General features: G+C 48.9%; 5 protein-coding genes across 5 annotated transcripts; 2 read left to right on the top strand and 3 right to left on the bottom strand.

The window, feature by feature from the left end:
• Positions 1 to 4,695: 4,695 nt before the first annotated feature.
• On the bottom strand, positions 4,696 to 5,799 carry AWJ20_3759 (uncharacterized protein; the record flags this gene model as incomplete). The annotated part of the gene is made up of 1 exon (XM_018880786.1): positions 4,696 to 5,799. The coding sequence occupies one exon, from the start codon at positions 5,797 to 5,799 to the stop codon at positions 4,696 to 4,698; it is 1,104 nt and encodes a 367-aa protein (XP_018733442.1).
• Positions 5,800 to 6,436: 637 nt separating this feature from the next.
• TPM2 (tropomyosin TPM2) lies at positions 6,437 to 7,052 on the bottom strand (the record flags this gene model as incomplete). Its single annotated transcript, XM_018880785.1, has 2 exons — positions 6,437 to 6,880; positions 7,035 to 7,052. The coding sequence occupies 2 exons, from the start codon at positions 7,050 to 7,052 to the stop codon at positions 6,437 to 6,439; spliced, it is 462 nt and encodes a 153-aa protein (XP_018733441.1).
• Positions 7,053 to 8,490: 1,438 nt separating this feature from the next.
• KIP2 (Kip2p) lies at positions 8,491 to 10,578 on the top strand (the record flags this gene model as incomplete). Its single annotated transcript, XM_018880784.1, has 1 exon — positions 8,491 to 10,578. The coding sequence occupies one exon, from the start codon at positions 8,491 to 8,493 to the stop codon at positions 10,576 to 10,578; it is 2,088 nt and encodes a 695-aa protein (XP_018733440.1).
• An 821-nt stretch (positions 10,579 to 11,399) lies between these two features.
• Positions 11,400 to 13,007, bottom strand: INO1 (inositol-3-phosphate synthase INO1; the record flags this gene model as incomplete). Its single annotated transcript, XM_018880782.1, has 1 exon — positions 11,400 to 13,007. One exon carries the CDS (start codon positions 13,005 to 13,007, stop codon positions 11,400 to 11,402), a length of 1,608 nt encoding a protein of 535 aa, XP_018733438.1.
• AWJ20_3756 (myo-inositol-1-phosphate synthase) lies at positions 12,333 to 12,791 on the top strand (the record flags this gene model as incomplete). Its single annotated transcript, XM_018880783.1, has 1 exon — positions 12,333 to 12,791. The coding sequence occupies one exon, from the start codon at positions 12,333 to 12,335 to the stop codon at positions 12,789 to 12,791; it is 459 nt and encodes a 152-aa protein (XP_018733439.1).
• Positions 13,008 to 13,874: the final 867 nt, after the last annotated feature.

The raw sequence follows: 13,874 nt of genomic DNA, 5'->3' as shown, positions 1-13,874 counted from the left end.
GACCAGAAACTGGATCTCCTTGAAACTCAGGCAAAGAATGCTGGACAGACAGACCAGCTGATGCAAATTGTCTAATGAAAAGAAATATGATTTATACCGACTGTTGATCAAAAAGACAAATAATCAACAAAACCAGTCGTCAGTCAGTCAAGTCAGTTAGTCAGATCTCGGTTGGATATCTTTACTTTATTACTGTTGTCAATCTGACAGTGAATATCTCACTAACGGTTCACTCTATACACCACCAATTGTAAATAAGACCAGGGAGTGTTATCTATAAACCAGGTCCAAGTGAGTGAGGTAACAAGATAATTCACAATTAAGTACAAACCGTGATGCGATTCGTGTACAGATTTGTGAGAAAAAGAAGAACAAGAAGCAGAACTGAATCTGAAAAAAAAATGATCTGTACAGATTGATATATCTCGGGCTCACTAATATATAATATGCACCGGTTGCAGCGTGGATGTGCGTCTGTCGGCCTGTACTTCCATGCAATAGCAATCAATATAAATTATTAAAACTGTAACGGTAGGAAAAAAAACGCTTGGGGTTTGCAGTAGGTGCTTTTCGTGTTCTCTATCAATGGTTAGTTCCGGTTTGTGGCTGCGTAGGTCGCTAAATTGTCTGTATTATACTATGGTTTTGGCGTGGAGCGTTGAAAAATACTAGATTACTTTTGTAATTGATATGTATGGTTATAACCCAACTGGAAAATAATGTTGTGGGTATGGGCAAACTGTTGGGTTTCGAAAAACGAGTGAGGATGGTATCCAAACTACTCGGATTATCTAATCTGTTTTCTATTTATTTCTCTATTTTTCTATTTATTTTCAATTCATTAAACCAATGGTTTCCCAGCTTCTACAGTTAAGACGTGGATTGCGGGGTCAGTTGACGTCGTCAATTCAGCACCAATTGCCAGTCAACAGGCATTTCACGATACAGGATCATGATCCAGCTGCAACGCCATGTGGTTAGCTGCTGCTGAGCTGTCGGCGAATTTCTGCTGAGCTGTGCTGAGCTGCCGGTGATTTCTGCTGAGTTGCTGTTAAGCATCTGCTACCCCCTGGTCCGTTCTTGTGGCTGCTCTAGCTAGCAGCGGTTCTGTTGACAGCGGCCGATTCTCCGTCCTCAAACCATCAAAATCAAGCCTAGTGTCCAGTTGAGACCGAATCCGAATCCGGTGCTGCCAACAAATCTCGATTTTTCACCCCCTGCTTTTTCCCGTTTGAACGTTGTTGGGCTATAAACGTCTGCAGCTTCGTGTGTTGGGAGAACACCGAACCTGCCCTTTTCGTGCCCGATCGCCCGTCATCCGCTTCCCTACCCTATCTAATAGGCCCTGCATATTCAACAATTTTGCTGCCCCTTCCAGCCCGCCAACAACACTCAACGGAAACTGTTTCACCCTGCACACTCTCGCCTCCGCTAGTTACAATGCAAACCGGACGACCGGAGCCTCTGTAGGGGGTCTGTCTGTGTCTGCTGGTGCGGGTCTGCCTCCGGCGGCTGGGGCTCCGCCCCAGACCCCGCTGCTCCTCTCGCTTCGCTCGAGTCGTTGCGAGGGGGTCCCACTGGTCCCTGAAATCTCCTATATCTTCTCGAGTCGCTGCTAAACCCCCACAGTCCTAGCAATCTCCTGCGAAGCAGGAGCCACGGGGTCTGGGGCAGAGCCACGGGGTCTGGGGCAGAGCCACGGGGTCTGGGGCAGAGCCGCCGGAGGCACACCCGTCACCACTGGCCCGGTCCCGGTCTGCAAGAGCAACCCAAATTCCAAGACACAGACACCAGGCCCAACAGTCTCTGGGGTGTATTTTTATTATTATTGTTACTCCTGAATGCCGTGTCCGAAGTCCGGTTCGATGCTGCTGCTGCTGCTGCTGTCAAAACACGTCCGACCGGATCAGCAATCAACGATCGACAATCAACAAAATGCCCGTTGGGTATCTGCAATGTGCCATTACTGCTGTGCATGCCGCATCCAAATGGTCTGGTCGGCTCCATGAAACCAGTCTCAAAAGGACGCAATTAAACGCTGTCTCGCCAGCTGACAGCCAGTCGGCCCGTGTAGTGATGTCCTCTGCTGTGCCTGGGCATCTTGCGGCTGTCGCCGACTTCGGGTTTGCCACGGACGGGTCCTCTTTTAACGGTCCGGGGGACTCTCGGTGGAGGGAGTTGGAAATATTGTCGCTGTCCCGCCAGTGATATATTCGCTATCTAAGCAGTAAGAGTGTATAAAATGAAAATACGGTGTGTTCACGGAGTGATCTTGTAAATCATCACGTGCAGCTCCAGAACAGGCAATCTCAGGGGACGCGTCTCCCTTTCATGCTCGCCAGTGACCCCTGCTAGACGACTTTTTCTGCGGGACGACTGCCTCCGGCGGCTGGGGCTCCGCCCCAGACCCCGCTGCTCCTCTCGCTGCGCTCGAGTCGTTACGTGGGGACCCCACGGTTCCAGAAATCTCCTGCGAAGCAGGAGCTACGGGGTCTGGGGCGGAGCCCCAGCCGCCGGAGGCACTTGAGGGGTGAAAAGAATGACGGTGTGGTTCGGTCTCCCCAGTGTTCGGCACTTGGGTGGTTTGCGATCGAGAGCCGTCTTCTCGTGGAGACGAGTGGCCAGTCATCGAATAGTGATATGAACCTGTGTCACAGTATATTTGTCTGTTAATTCCAGCTATTTTTGGTTGTATGTGCTTTATAGAAGGCGCTTCTGAGACACTTGCTGCGGTGAGCATGGTCGTGTTGATTATATTATTCTATGTCTAATTCCTATCTGCTCCCTGTCTAGGTCCCTGTCTAGTTCCCTGTCTAGTTCCCTGTCTAGTTCCCTGTCTAGTTCCCTGTCTAGTTCCCTGTCTAGTTCCCTGTCTAGTTCCCTGTCTAGTTCCCTGTCTAGTTCCCTGTCTAGTTCCCTGTCTAGTTCCCTGTCTAGTTCCCTGTCTAGTTCCCTGTCTAGTTCCCTGTCTAGTTCCCTGTCTAGTTCTCTGTCTAGTTCCCTGTCTAGTTCCCTGTCTAGTTCCCTGTCTAGTTCTGTCTAGTTCCCTGTCTAGTTCCCTGTCTAGTTCTGTCTAGCTCCCCGTCTGCTGTTCGAAGACCATTTTTCGCTCTGGCTATTCGAAATTCGAATGAATAAGCGAACAAAGGGTTCATTATTCAGCTACCAGATGTGCTGTATCACATTTATCGCTGTCGTCTTGCTTGAGACGCTCTAGGGCCATAATCAATGGCTGACGATAATAAATACTCAGTAGTCAGCCAGCTCTGAAGCCTCGGTTGTGAAACGACCCCTCGCAAAGCACAGCTAGATCGAGATTGCCGTTTCTACTACTACTACCCCAGCTCTAGCATCTGGAGCTTTGACCCCAAACAACTCTGACTTGCTTAATCGGCTGGTCAGAGATCTACTCTTGGTATTGGTAAAAGTTTGACAGTAACATTTGTTTGTGGCATGAAGAGCGTGAAAGTTTAATAGCTGACTCTTAAGACACGGCAGCTGAATCCAGGGGAGTCCTGCTGCCCGAGGCACACCGCCAGACTACTATCTCTAAACTATGGCAAATGTCTTCCATTATACACGTTTGGTGGGCTGGTTGGATCGGGTGTTTCGCTGCTGGCTTGGTCTAGTTGAGTCTGTTTCTGACCCAGATGAGCCGAAGATTTTCTCTCTAACTTTTAAATAATTGTCATGCTTGATTTGGAACTGTTGCTCAAGATCCAATTTGCTTGTTGGGGCACGCGACGGCGATGCCGTACCTGACTTGCTGCCAGCTGGTGAAGCACCCCCCTCTCCAGGACTAGGAGACGAGGATGTGTCTCTTTTCAAGAGTCTCAGTTGAGGTTTGTATGAGGTGTGTGTGGATGTGGTGTCTTGGATCTCAAATTTCGGATTGGCCTTTGCTACTGGAACGAATTTCTCGTTATTCGAGCTGTTGGCCGTGTTCTAATAGTTAGAATACCGTTCTTGACTTTTGGTACGTGGATATACTTACCGAGGTGGCAGCATTTGGGACCCAGTCATCGTCCCAGGGATCGGAAGACATGACCTTCAGTGATGATATGAGGAGAAAATGTGGTGGTCAAAATGACGAGAATAAAAAACATGCATCACAAGGAGGTCAAATCACGTGCAGTATCAGATGAAATCAATAATTGTTTAAGCCGTAACAGGTAATTCCAGGGGACCAATGTTGACTAGATTTTCTGCCTATAGAACAGCTGAGACAAAAAAAACGGTTTAGTGGTTGTCATTATATTGTTATACGTGATGATTCTTCATCAAACAACGGTGTGGAGAGTTCAATTGCTGAGATTGTGGCACCTTCGATCTGTTGCACAAGCTTAAATCATTATCATCTACACCACTCGCTAAAATTGAAATATTTATGAGTGAAGATGGGAAGTTAGACTTTAGGCCTTAAGCGATAGAAACGGTGTGATTTGAATATAAATGTCGCCTCTATAGACCGAGAGAGAATTGTAACATAGTCTTTTCCACATACATTCATGTCGATGCTGTTGCAAGTGTAACCATATGCGCTTATTTCTTCTATTTTGATACTTTATAGCCTGTAATAACTTATATTAACATTTGAGCAGAGTATATAACAGCTAGTATGAGCAGGATTCGGCAATGTCCTGGCTTCTTGTGGTAGTGTCTATGCATTTTGAAGTGAGATAGGTCTGATCGCGCTCACTTAGTTCTACGGTAATGAGATGGATCCACCTCTATAATTGTATCCTGAGCGTAGGATGAACTCTGTGAACCACTAGATTTATCACCCACAGGGTTGGCATCAAGAATAATGCGTTCACTCGATCGAAGGTACCCAGCTAACACTTCCAGCTCTACTCTCATTTTCTTGTTTCGATATCCATCACTCTGAATTACAAGTGTCACATTTGCTAGACGGCGTGGAGGGGATTGAGCTTTGTCCACAAGTCCTAGAGTGCGAATTTCCATTTTCTCCTGGAATCCCTGAGACGAACCTCTGAAGTCCTGTTGAATACCTTCAAGACCAGTTAGACCCAGGTTATCAATATCACGTTGATTTTTAATATTTAGAAGACCAGCTAAATTCTGTTCATCCGATTCCACAGCATCCAAAATCCTGTCTCTAGCAATTCGCTCAGCATCGCTAGTGGCACCTCCAGCTTTGTTCATTAGAATGGTGAACAAGTCGTCAGCGGGATTCTGGCTCTTAGCAGTTTGATCAAGCTGATCTTCAAAAGTCAGATGGTAACTACCCAGGTTATTCCATCTCTGATGATACAACTCATTTGCAATTCGTTTCATGCGGCGAGTATACAGCCAGAGACCCAAAGCTAGTGGTGGTCCACATATGATTAGTAGCGGGACTGAGATGAAAAAAAATCCAGCAGCAGTTCCTGCAACTACAGTAAATGCTCTCACAGGCGCTGGGACCAAATTCCAGACCGATGATATCAGGCCGCCACGTCCGGGACCCCTATAAGTGGCATATGTCCTAGCATGTCTAATTGTTCCTACTGGATCAATAGTCCTTCGTCCTTGGTCTAAACCATTTCTGATATTACTTGAGTGATGCAAAGTATTTCTAGAAACTGAATGTTTAGTCAACTGTGTGAATTCTGAATCTGTTCTATTCTTTTTCTTTAAAAGCGTAGACAACTTCCGTACATGTAATATGGTAGCAATATTGCCGTCATTGCAAGGACTCCAGTTTGCTGAGCTCAGAAACCGTCTAAATCCAAATCCAGTTCTCGCATTATTACACCCGACCCCACGATAAACACCAGATCGTGTACAAACCTCCATTATTCACAGCACACTTGAGCAGTTCGCAATTGGACAACAGATCAAACTAGAGCTACGACTGGACATTCAACACTAAAAGATCTACAATCAACTCGCTAATATCATCCTCCCTTCCAAATCACGTGACAGTTCACCCTATTCTATTCACGGGAAGGGGTCTGCCTCCGGCGGCTGGGGCTCCGCCCCAGACCCTGGTTGCTCCTCTCGCTTCGCTCGAGTCGATTCGCGGGATATCCCTCTCACTATTCTCCCCATCTGAACCCTCCCAAAGCTCGCGAAGCGAGCACAACGGGGTCTGGGGCAGCGCCCCAGCCGCCGGAGGCACACCCCCCACCCCAGCACAGAACAAAAATTAAGATTTATATATGCTGAAAACAACTACAACCACGCTGAGAAGCAAAAGAAGATAGGAATACGAGTACGACGCCTTAGCGGGTTCGGCAAAGGTAGCTGTGTCTGGAGAAGAGGGTATAGATGGCGGGGGAGACGGACTCGGGGTGGGAGGGAGGTGGTGGGCAGGAAGAGAATAATGCTGATGATGGAGATCAAGGCGGTGGTGGGGCGGCGAGTTCAATTGTTTGATAATATTTTCATATTTTCTTACATCCATCACTTGATTCACAAGTGAGCTTGCCAGTTAGATACTCTCCAATTGCTGGGTGATCTCGTCCAACTCGGCCTTGGCAGCAGAGTATTTCTCAGACAGCTCTTCAAACTTCTTCTCCCAGTCGTCTCTCTCTTGCTCAAGAGAAGTGACCTTGCGCTCGAAATGCTCGGCCTTAACATCGGTCTGGCGCAGCTTCTCAGTAGTCTCTCTTAAATTCTTGTCCGAGTTCTCCAATTCCTCTTCTAACAGAGAAATCTTCTTAGTGAGCGACTCGTTTTGAGTACCATGAGCAGCTCCCTCTTCAGCAGCTCCCTTGGCATCGTTCAATTTCGACTCCAATTCCTCGACTTCTTGCTCCAACAAACTGTTCTTGTGGGTCAATGAAGCGATCTCTTGATCCTTTTGCAAGTTCTCTTGTTCCAGGGTCTTGACCTTATCATTAGCCTCGTCGGCTTTCTCTTGAGCAGCCTCAGTCTCGAGTTTGAGAGAGTTGATTTTCTGGTCTCGTTAGTTGTGTGAGGGGGGGGGGGGGGGATTTGCCTCCGGCGGCTGGGGCTGCGCCCCAGACCCCCTGGCTCCTCTCGCTTCGCTCGAGTCGGGCGTGGGGGATCATGTTTTTAATACTTACTTCACGAAGTTTATCCATTGTGTGGTGTGTGTGGTGGTTTAACGGGCAAAAAAACAAGCGATTTCCGGTGCAATTGCAATGGTCGAAAAAGTGCTGATGTGTTGTTTTCTTGTGTTTTGTATGTTTTCGGTTGGCGACACGATGGCGCGTTTATATAGGTGGAAACGCTGCAGAACCGTGCCTCTCCTGCTGCTCCCGCATCATGGGCTTAGCTAGAGCCTGGCTGCTCGGTCGTTGTTAGCAGGACAACCAGCCGGTAGTTTAACCCCCTTGGCCCTCCCTGGCAACCTTCTGCTGCCAAACTGGCTGCTTAAGGGTGGCAAGGGGGGCAACGGCAGCAGCAGCAACCACCAGTCGGGGCAGTTGGGACCATTAATTATTAATTTGTCGCGATACAGTGACTGCCAGGCTTGATATCACACTGACCGAGGTCGCTCGCCTATTGCGGTTAAGACACTGATCTACCGATCCACATCCATTACAAGTAATAATACCTGAACGTCAGAAACTACCCCTGAAATGACCCAGCTGAACACACCAAACACCTCTCCTACTCCCATTCAGCCAAAGAAAACCGCTTCTCCCCCTCCTACCCACCCAACTCACCCCCGCCAAACCCCGCCAAACCACCACATACCGTCTTAATCACCCTCATATTCCCAAAAAACTCGCTCTTACGGGCTCCCCACGCCCGACTCGAGCGAAGCGAGAGGAGCCACGGGGTCTGGGGCGGAGCCCCAGCCGCCGGAGGCACACCCCGTTCCCCAAATCCCACCCACCAACCAGCCAGACCCACCACCAACACCCCGACTAGGTCGGACCCACCAGCCCGGTCATTTCAGGGTTAGGGCTGCACGGCGTGTAGGGGGAGCAGGATCGAAAGAAGCAAAACATCAACAAACGACATTTCGGGCACGAGAAGCGAGGTGCCAGAGAGAGTGCTATTAAGGTTTGAATCTCGTCGTACAAGGTTTGACAAGTCAAAAGTCGATCGAGCCGACCGTTGAACCAACAACAGCCGGCAAGTGTCTCTTTTATATCCATTTTTCGGTGTAAGTGAAAATCGTGTCAGGGGGTGTGCCTCCGGCGGCTGGGGCTCCGCCCCAGACCCTGGTTGCTCCTCTCGCTTCGCTCGAGTCGTTGCGGGGGGACTCCCCAGAAACTCCTGCGAAGCAGGAGCTACGGGGTCTGGGGCAGCGCCCCAGCCGCCGGAGGCAGGTTGGCGACCCCCGTACGGGTGGTGAGCGGGTGCTAACGAGTGGTATCAGGTTTGTTTATTGGCCCAGGAGTGGTTTTCTGAGCCGTCTGGATTAGTCAGGGAAAGTTTGGTTGAGTTCTCGGAGAGTTCGAGTCCAGGGTGTGCCGATACCTTTGTCATAGGTGTGAAGGCGGAAAAGGTTAGAAGAGTGAACGAGAGAGAGAAAAAGAAGAAAGAGAGAGTGAGAGGATTGATCGCATGTCCATGTCGATTTCCAGTTCGCCAAATAAAAGACCGCCGGTGAGACCGCCGTCGGTGCTGAGTCTCAATGGCATGGGAATGCCGTCGCCGAGCCATAGTAGGCCTCAGACGCCGCGACTGTCGCGACGACCAGCGAGCTCACTGTCGCTGCGGTCACCGACTCCGTCGCTACGGCGGCCTGCTACTCCGTCTCAGTATGGTCCAATGTCGGGATCCGGTTCGGCAGTTTCCCCGTCGATGTCGTATACAGGTAATATCAAGGTCAGTGTGAGGGTCAAACCGAATGTCATTTCGCAACAGCCAGAATCGCATACAGCAGCGGCCGTGGCAGCTTCATCATGGATCGTGGACCCGGCGAACAGCTGTATTTCGACTAAGGAAGTGGGTGATTTCAATTTCGATCATGTGTTTGATGGAGCAGGACTGCCCAATTCTCATATCTACCAGAACTCGGTCGAACCTCTGGTAGAACAGGTAATGCAAGGGTTTCATGGAACGGTATTTGCGTATGGAATGACTGGTTCAGGTAAGACATTTTCAATGCAAGGAACTAGAAACGACCCGGGAATTATCCCGCTGGCAGCAGAATCCATTTTTAATCATATCGATAATGACCCTTCACGATCATACAAAGTCACTCTAGGATACTTAGAAATCTATAATGAACATCTCAACGACCTGCTGACGCCAGGTGATAAGACTAATCCTGGCGAGGAAACGATAAAACTACGAGACGATGTGCTCCGAGGAGTCAGAGCTATGGGTTTAAAAGAAGTGGATGTTCGCTCTTCGCAAGAATTACTAGATTATATTGCTCAGGGCGATTCTATTCGTCGTACTGAGGGAACTGATTTCAACAGCCGGTCGTCTCGATCACATGCTGTGGTACAAATATCTATTGAATCAATACCCAATTCCGATTCTACTGGTGTTAGATCCCATCAGTCGCAGCATCAACAGCTTCAACGTCTACAAAGTACACTGTATTTATGTGATTTAGCAGGCAGTGAACGAGCTGTTTCGCAGTCGGAACGTCGAAAAGAAGGTGCTTTCATCAACAAATCACTTCTCACTCTCGGTACGGTCATTGCCAGACTGAGTTCTAATAATAATGCCGGCCATATTCCATACCGAGACTCCAAACTGACGAGATTACTACAACCAGCATTATCCGGAAAGTCGCTAGTCAGCGTACTGTGTACTATTCAAACCACTGCTTATTCATATATTGAGACTCTCAGTACTTTGAGATTCGCAGCTCGAGCCAAGAATATCGTCGTTTCCGCCAAACGAAACGACGATGCCGACCCCAGTGCCAAGACTGTCGAACGACTATTACAACAAGTGGCTGCTCAGAAACTTGAAATCGAACAGTTGCGTGCCAATGGGTCGAGTGGTTCATCCAGTTCTGCTACTTCTACAAATGGATCAGGTCTTGGAATCGGATACGCTTCAAGCAGCGGTTCAAGCAGCGGATTGCCGTCTCCGACTCTGCCATCCATGGCACATATGTCTCAACTGGAAGCTGAAAACCGCATTCTCCACGAACGAGTCGAACATCTGTCGCGACTCTGTGATGACAGTAGACTGGAAGATATTCTCGGAGTCACTGCCGACGAGTCTGATCTCGACGGTGATAGTAACAAACATCTCCAGCAGATTGAAGAATACAAATCTTACATCGCCCATCTCGAAAAGCAGCTGTACAATCAAGAAATCAACCGATCTATCAACGGTCGTGAAACGCCCTCTGAATCAGGCCAATCCCACCTGTCTTCAGGATCCCACTACAACGACATCATCCGCGACCTGAAAGAAGAAATCGAAGAGCTTCGGGAAAGCAACCGAGACAAAGACCGAATAATCAACGCCCTCCGCGCCTCCAACAAACGCAAAGAGAACTTAGCGGCCTCGCTCTCGTCCACAGCAGCCAACTCTCTTGCCTACTCCCGCTACTACGGCTCCAACACCGTCTCCCCACCACCCATCGCCGAAGACCGCGCCGACACCGCCAAAGAAAACATCCCCTCCGACATTGTCCCCACTTCTAAACTGTCGGAAATCTCCCTAGAAACGAATAGATAATGCACTAATTGACGCCAGTACAGGGTCCGGTTCTGCCTCCGGCGGCTGGGGCTCCGCCCCAGACCCCGCTGCTCCTCTCGCTTTGCTCGAGTCGGGCGTCGGGGGTCAGTTCAATATTTTAATTGTGCCGTTCCATGTACTACCCCAGACCCCGCTGCTCCTCTCGCTTTGCTCGAGTCGGGCGTCGGGGGTCAATATTTTAATTGTGCCGTTCCATGTACTAGCAGCAGATTGGTTTCAGAACTGAGAGACCGAAGACATTTTTGAGTCAAACCCATTTTCAGGTTCCAGATGTCGCTGTAGACATCAGAACTGCTGGCATTTCTAGCGAGTTCGAACAGTTCACAGGATAGGACGGGAGATATTTTAGTTCACGAACAGGTGTACTTGAAATCGACAACTCTGAACCACCAGCGAACACTATAACTTTGAGATCGATCTTCTACAACCTCCTGCTCTTGAAACTGTACAATTAACACAATTTTGAATAGTATTTCGATACTAGGATTTAATGACGAATGTATATTAAACATCTCGAGTCAATTAATAATTAATAATTTTTATTTTGTTTCTCTGATAGAAGTCTGATATTGGCTTCTTCAGATTCACACTCGGAACGAGACGGTGCTGGGACCGTCAACGCCCGACTCGAGCGAAGCGAGAGGAGCCAGGGGGTCTGGGGCGCAGCCCCAGCCGCCGGAGGCAGGTCCGTTAGAAGAAAAAGTAGTTATAAATTTAAAAAGAAGTTAAAGGACCGTCTGTTGAAGAGCGGCAGAAAGAAAAAAAATAAGTAAGAGAAGAGAACAAAAGAGAGGGCCCGCTTAGACGGTACGCTCCTCGAGCTTGAGGTCATTGTGGGGGGCAAGGCCGACGAGACCACGGATGAGGTTCTCGAGACCGGCTCTTTGCTTGTTGAGACCGTTGACGGGGTCGAAACCGGGTCTGGTAAGAGGGGCCTTGAGCCAGTAGGAGAGGAAGGACAGAACAGAGTGGAACTGGTGGTAGTCCTCCTCAGAGTTCTTCTTCTTGTAAGTGACACGGGACAAGAACTCAGACACAACGACCAAGTCAATGATCAAAGGAGTGGCCAAAAGAGAGTCCTCGCACACGTTGTGGATGGAAACGGTGTTGTGACCACCCAACATGAGCTCTGAGTGGTACTCGTCCATAGCGACCTTAGAATCTCCAACAGCAGGAACGTACTTGATCACAATACAGTGGTCAACAGTCTTGCCATACTTGTCGTTGTAAAGAATCTGGTTCGACTCAATCATGTCGTCAATAACAGAAGCCTTGGAGATCTCCTTGGATCTGAATTGTTTAGGAGCAGACAAGTTGTAACCGTCGTTGTTACCCAAGTGGTTGTAAGAGGCAACGGAAACAGGGCGGATACCGGCATCAACAAGGTATTGAGCCAAGACCGACTTGAGCTTAGTTTGACCCGACTTAAAATCGTCACCGCCAATAAAAGCATTGTGCTTCTCAGCAAGCTCGATACAGCCAGGAACAAAAGTGTTTTGAGGAGATCCGTTAATGTAAGGAACACCCTCAAGAATAGAAGCAATAGCAAAGATAGTGGAAGGAGAAACCTCAGAGTGAGACTCCTTAACAGCCTTGAGCAGGTTATCGGCAGTATCATTAACTCCCTCAATGATATCTGCGTAACGCTCAGTGTTGGCGGTCCAGAGAACAATGACCTTGTCAAGGTCGTTCTTCTCCTTGAATTCACGGATATCTTTACGGATATGCTCAACATGGGCCCACTTGTCTTCACCAGGAATCAAGTTATCAGCACGCTCAGATTGGTTAGCGGCGATGAAATCTGGGTAGTAGATAGAAGGCAAGGGAACAATTTGCTCCAAGTGCTTGACCAATTGACGTTGAAGGTCATAGTCAAGAACTTGAGCACGTTGCATAGCACCAGCCAAATTGAGCTTAGAGATATCCCAACCGCCAATGACGAAGTCATTAGGGTGCAAAAGAGGGACAATCTCGTTGAAAGGAGCATAAACATCCTTTCCATTAGCATCAATACCAAGCTTGATGGTAGCAGCTTGAGTAACCGAACCGAAATAGTTGGGCTCAATCTTACCATTCTTGGTATTGAAAGAGATGTTGTGACGGTTGGCAGTGACAGCAGCAGTCAAGGTAGAACCGTTATTACCACCAAGACCAACGAGAAGCAAACCGGTCTTGGGGACCTTGGTGTCTAACTTGAACTCGTACTCTTGGACAGTGGGTTTGACCTTGTACTTGCCATCAACCTTTTCGACAACAGCATTCTCATAAGCATAGGTCGAGTAAATAGCGTCGTCTGCAACACGCACTTTGTCGGTTTGAACCTCGACAGTGGTGAAGCCAGACTTACCATAACCAGGAGCCTGAGAAGCAGCAGTAGCAGCTGAGTGAGTGTTAACAGATGGAGCCATTGTTAAAAAGAGAAAAAGAAGATGATGTAAAATAGATTCGTGTAAAACGACGAAGGACGACTTTGGATATTTATCTCGATTCTCTTATATTACCACCCGTACCAGAAGCGGAGCGGGAGTTTTGATAAGGGTGGTGAGCACTACCTAGAAGATTAGAAAACGTTGTGTTGGGACTAAGCTGGTTCAATTAGATAATTGGACCAGACTGTAGAAACGATGGGTGTTTATTTAATGAAAAATAACTCAAGAAATAGATTCTATGAAGAAACAAGAAAGGAGAAAAGAAGTATTCTGCAATCTGGAATTATCGTCCTATTTATACCCCCCTAGCCGAAACGCACCGACATGCCATAACCCAATCTGGTACCGTTGTCGCGGGCTCAACACTAGCGGCACCACCCGCCGTGACCGATGCATGGGCCGACCTGTATGGGGGATTGCCCACCCCAACCAATAACGTCGCTCCCCCACCATAGCGGGGTGGGGTGTGCCTCCGGCGGCTGGGGCTCCGCCCCAGACCCGGGTTGCTCCTGCTTCGCAGGAGTTTTACCGGGCAGTCCCCCCTGAAACGACTCGAGCGAAGCGAGAGGAGCAACCAGGGTCTGGGGCGGAGCCCCAGCCGCCGGAGGCTGACCCCTCGGAGAGAGGTACCGGAGAATTAACAGAACCGCATGGAACCGGCCGGAACGTCTGATGTCGTGTCAACCGTGCCGTTCACTGCACCTTCCCGCTAGGCTTGTACTGTGAGGTAATCTGCTGGTCAACGCATGGGCCAGACCCCTCCCCCTCCAACGGCCATTCATCCGTCTCCCACCACCTCCTGCCGGGCCATGTAGACCCACTCGCTCCTTTCATGTGAAAAATCCC

The sequence above is a fragment of the Sugiyamaella lignohabitans genome, chromosome C, assembly GCF_001640025.1.
Source record: "Sugiyamaella lignohabitans strain CBS 10342 chromosome C, complete sequence".
Classification (NCBI taxonomy): Eukaryota; Fungi; Ascomycota; class Dipodascomycetes; order Dipodascales; family Trichomonascaceae; genus Sugiyamaella; species Sugiyamaella lignohabitans.
Note: the sequence above shows the minus strand (reverse complement) of the source record. Positions and strands in the feature narration are given on the sequence as shown.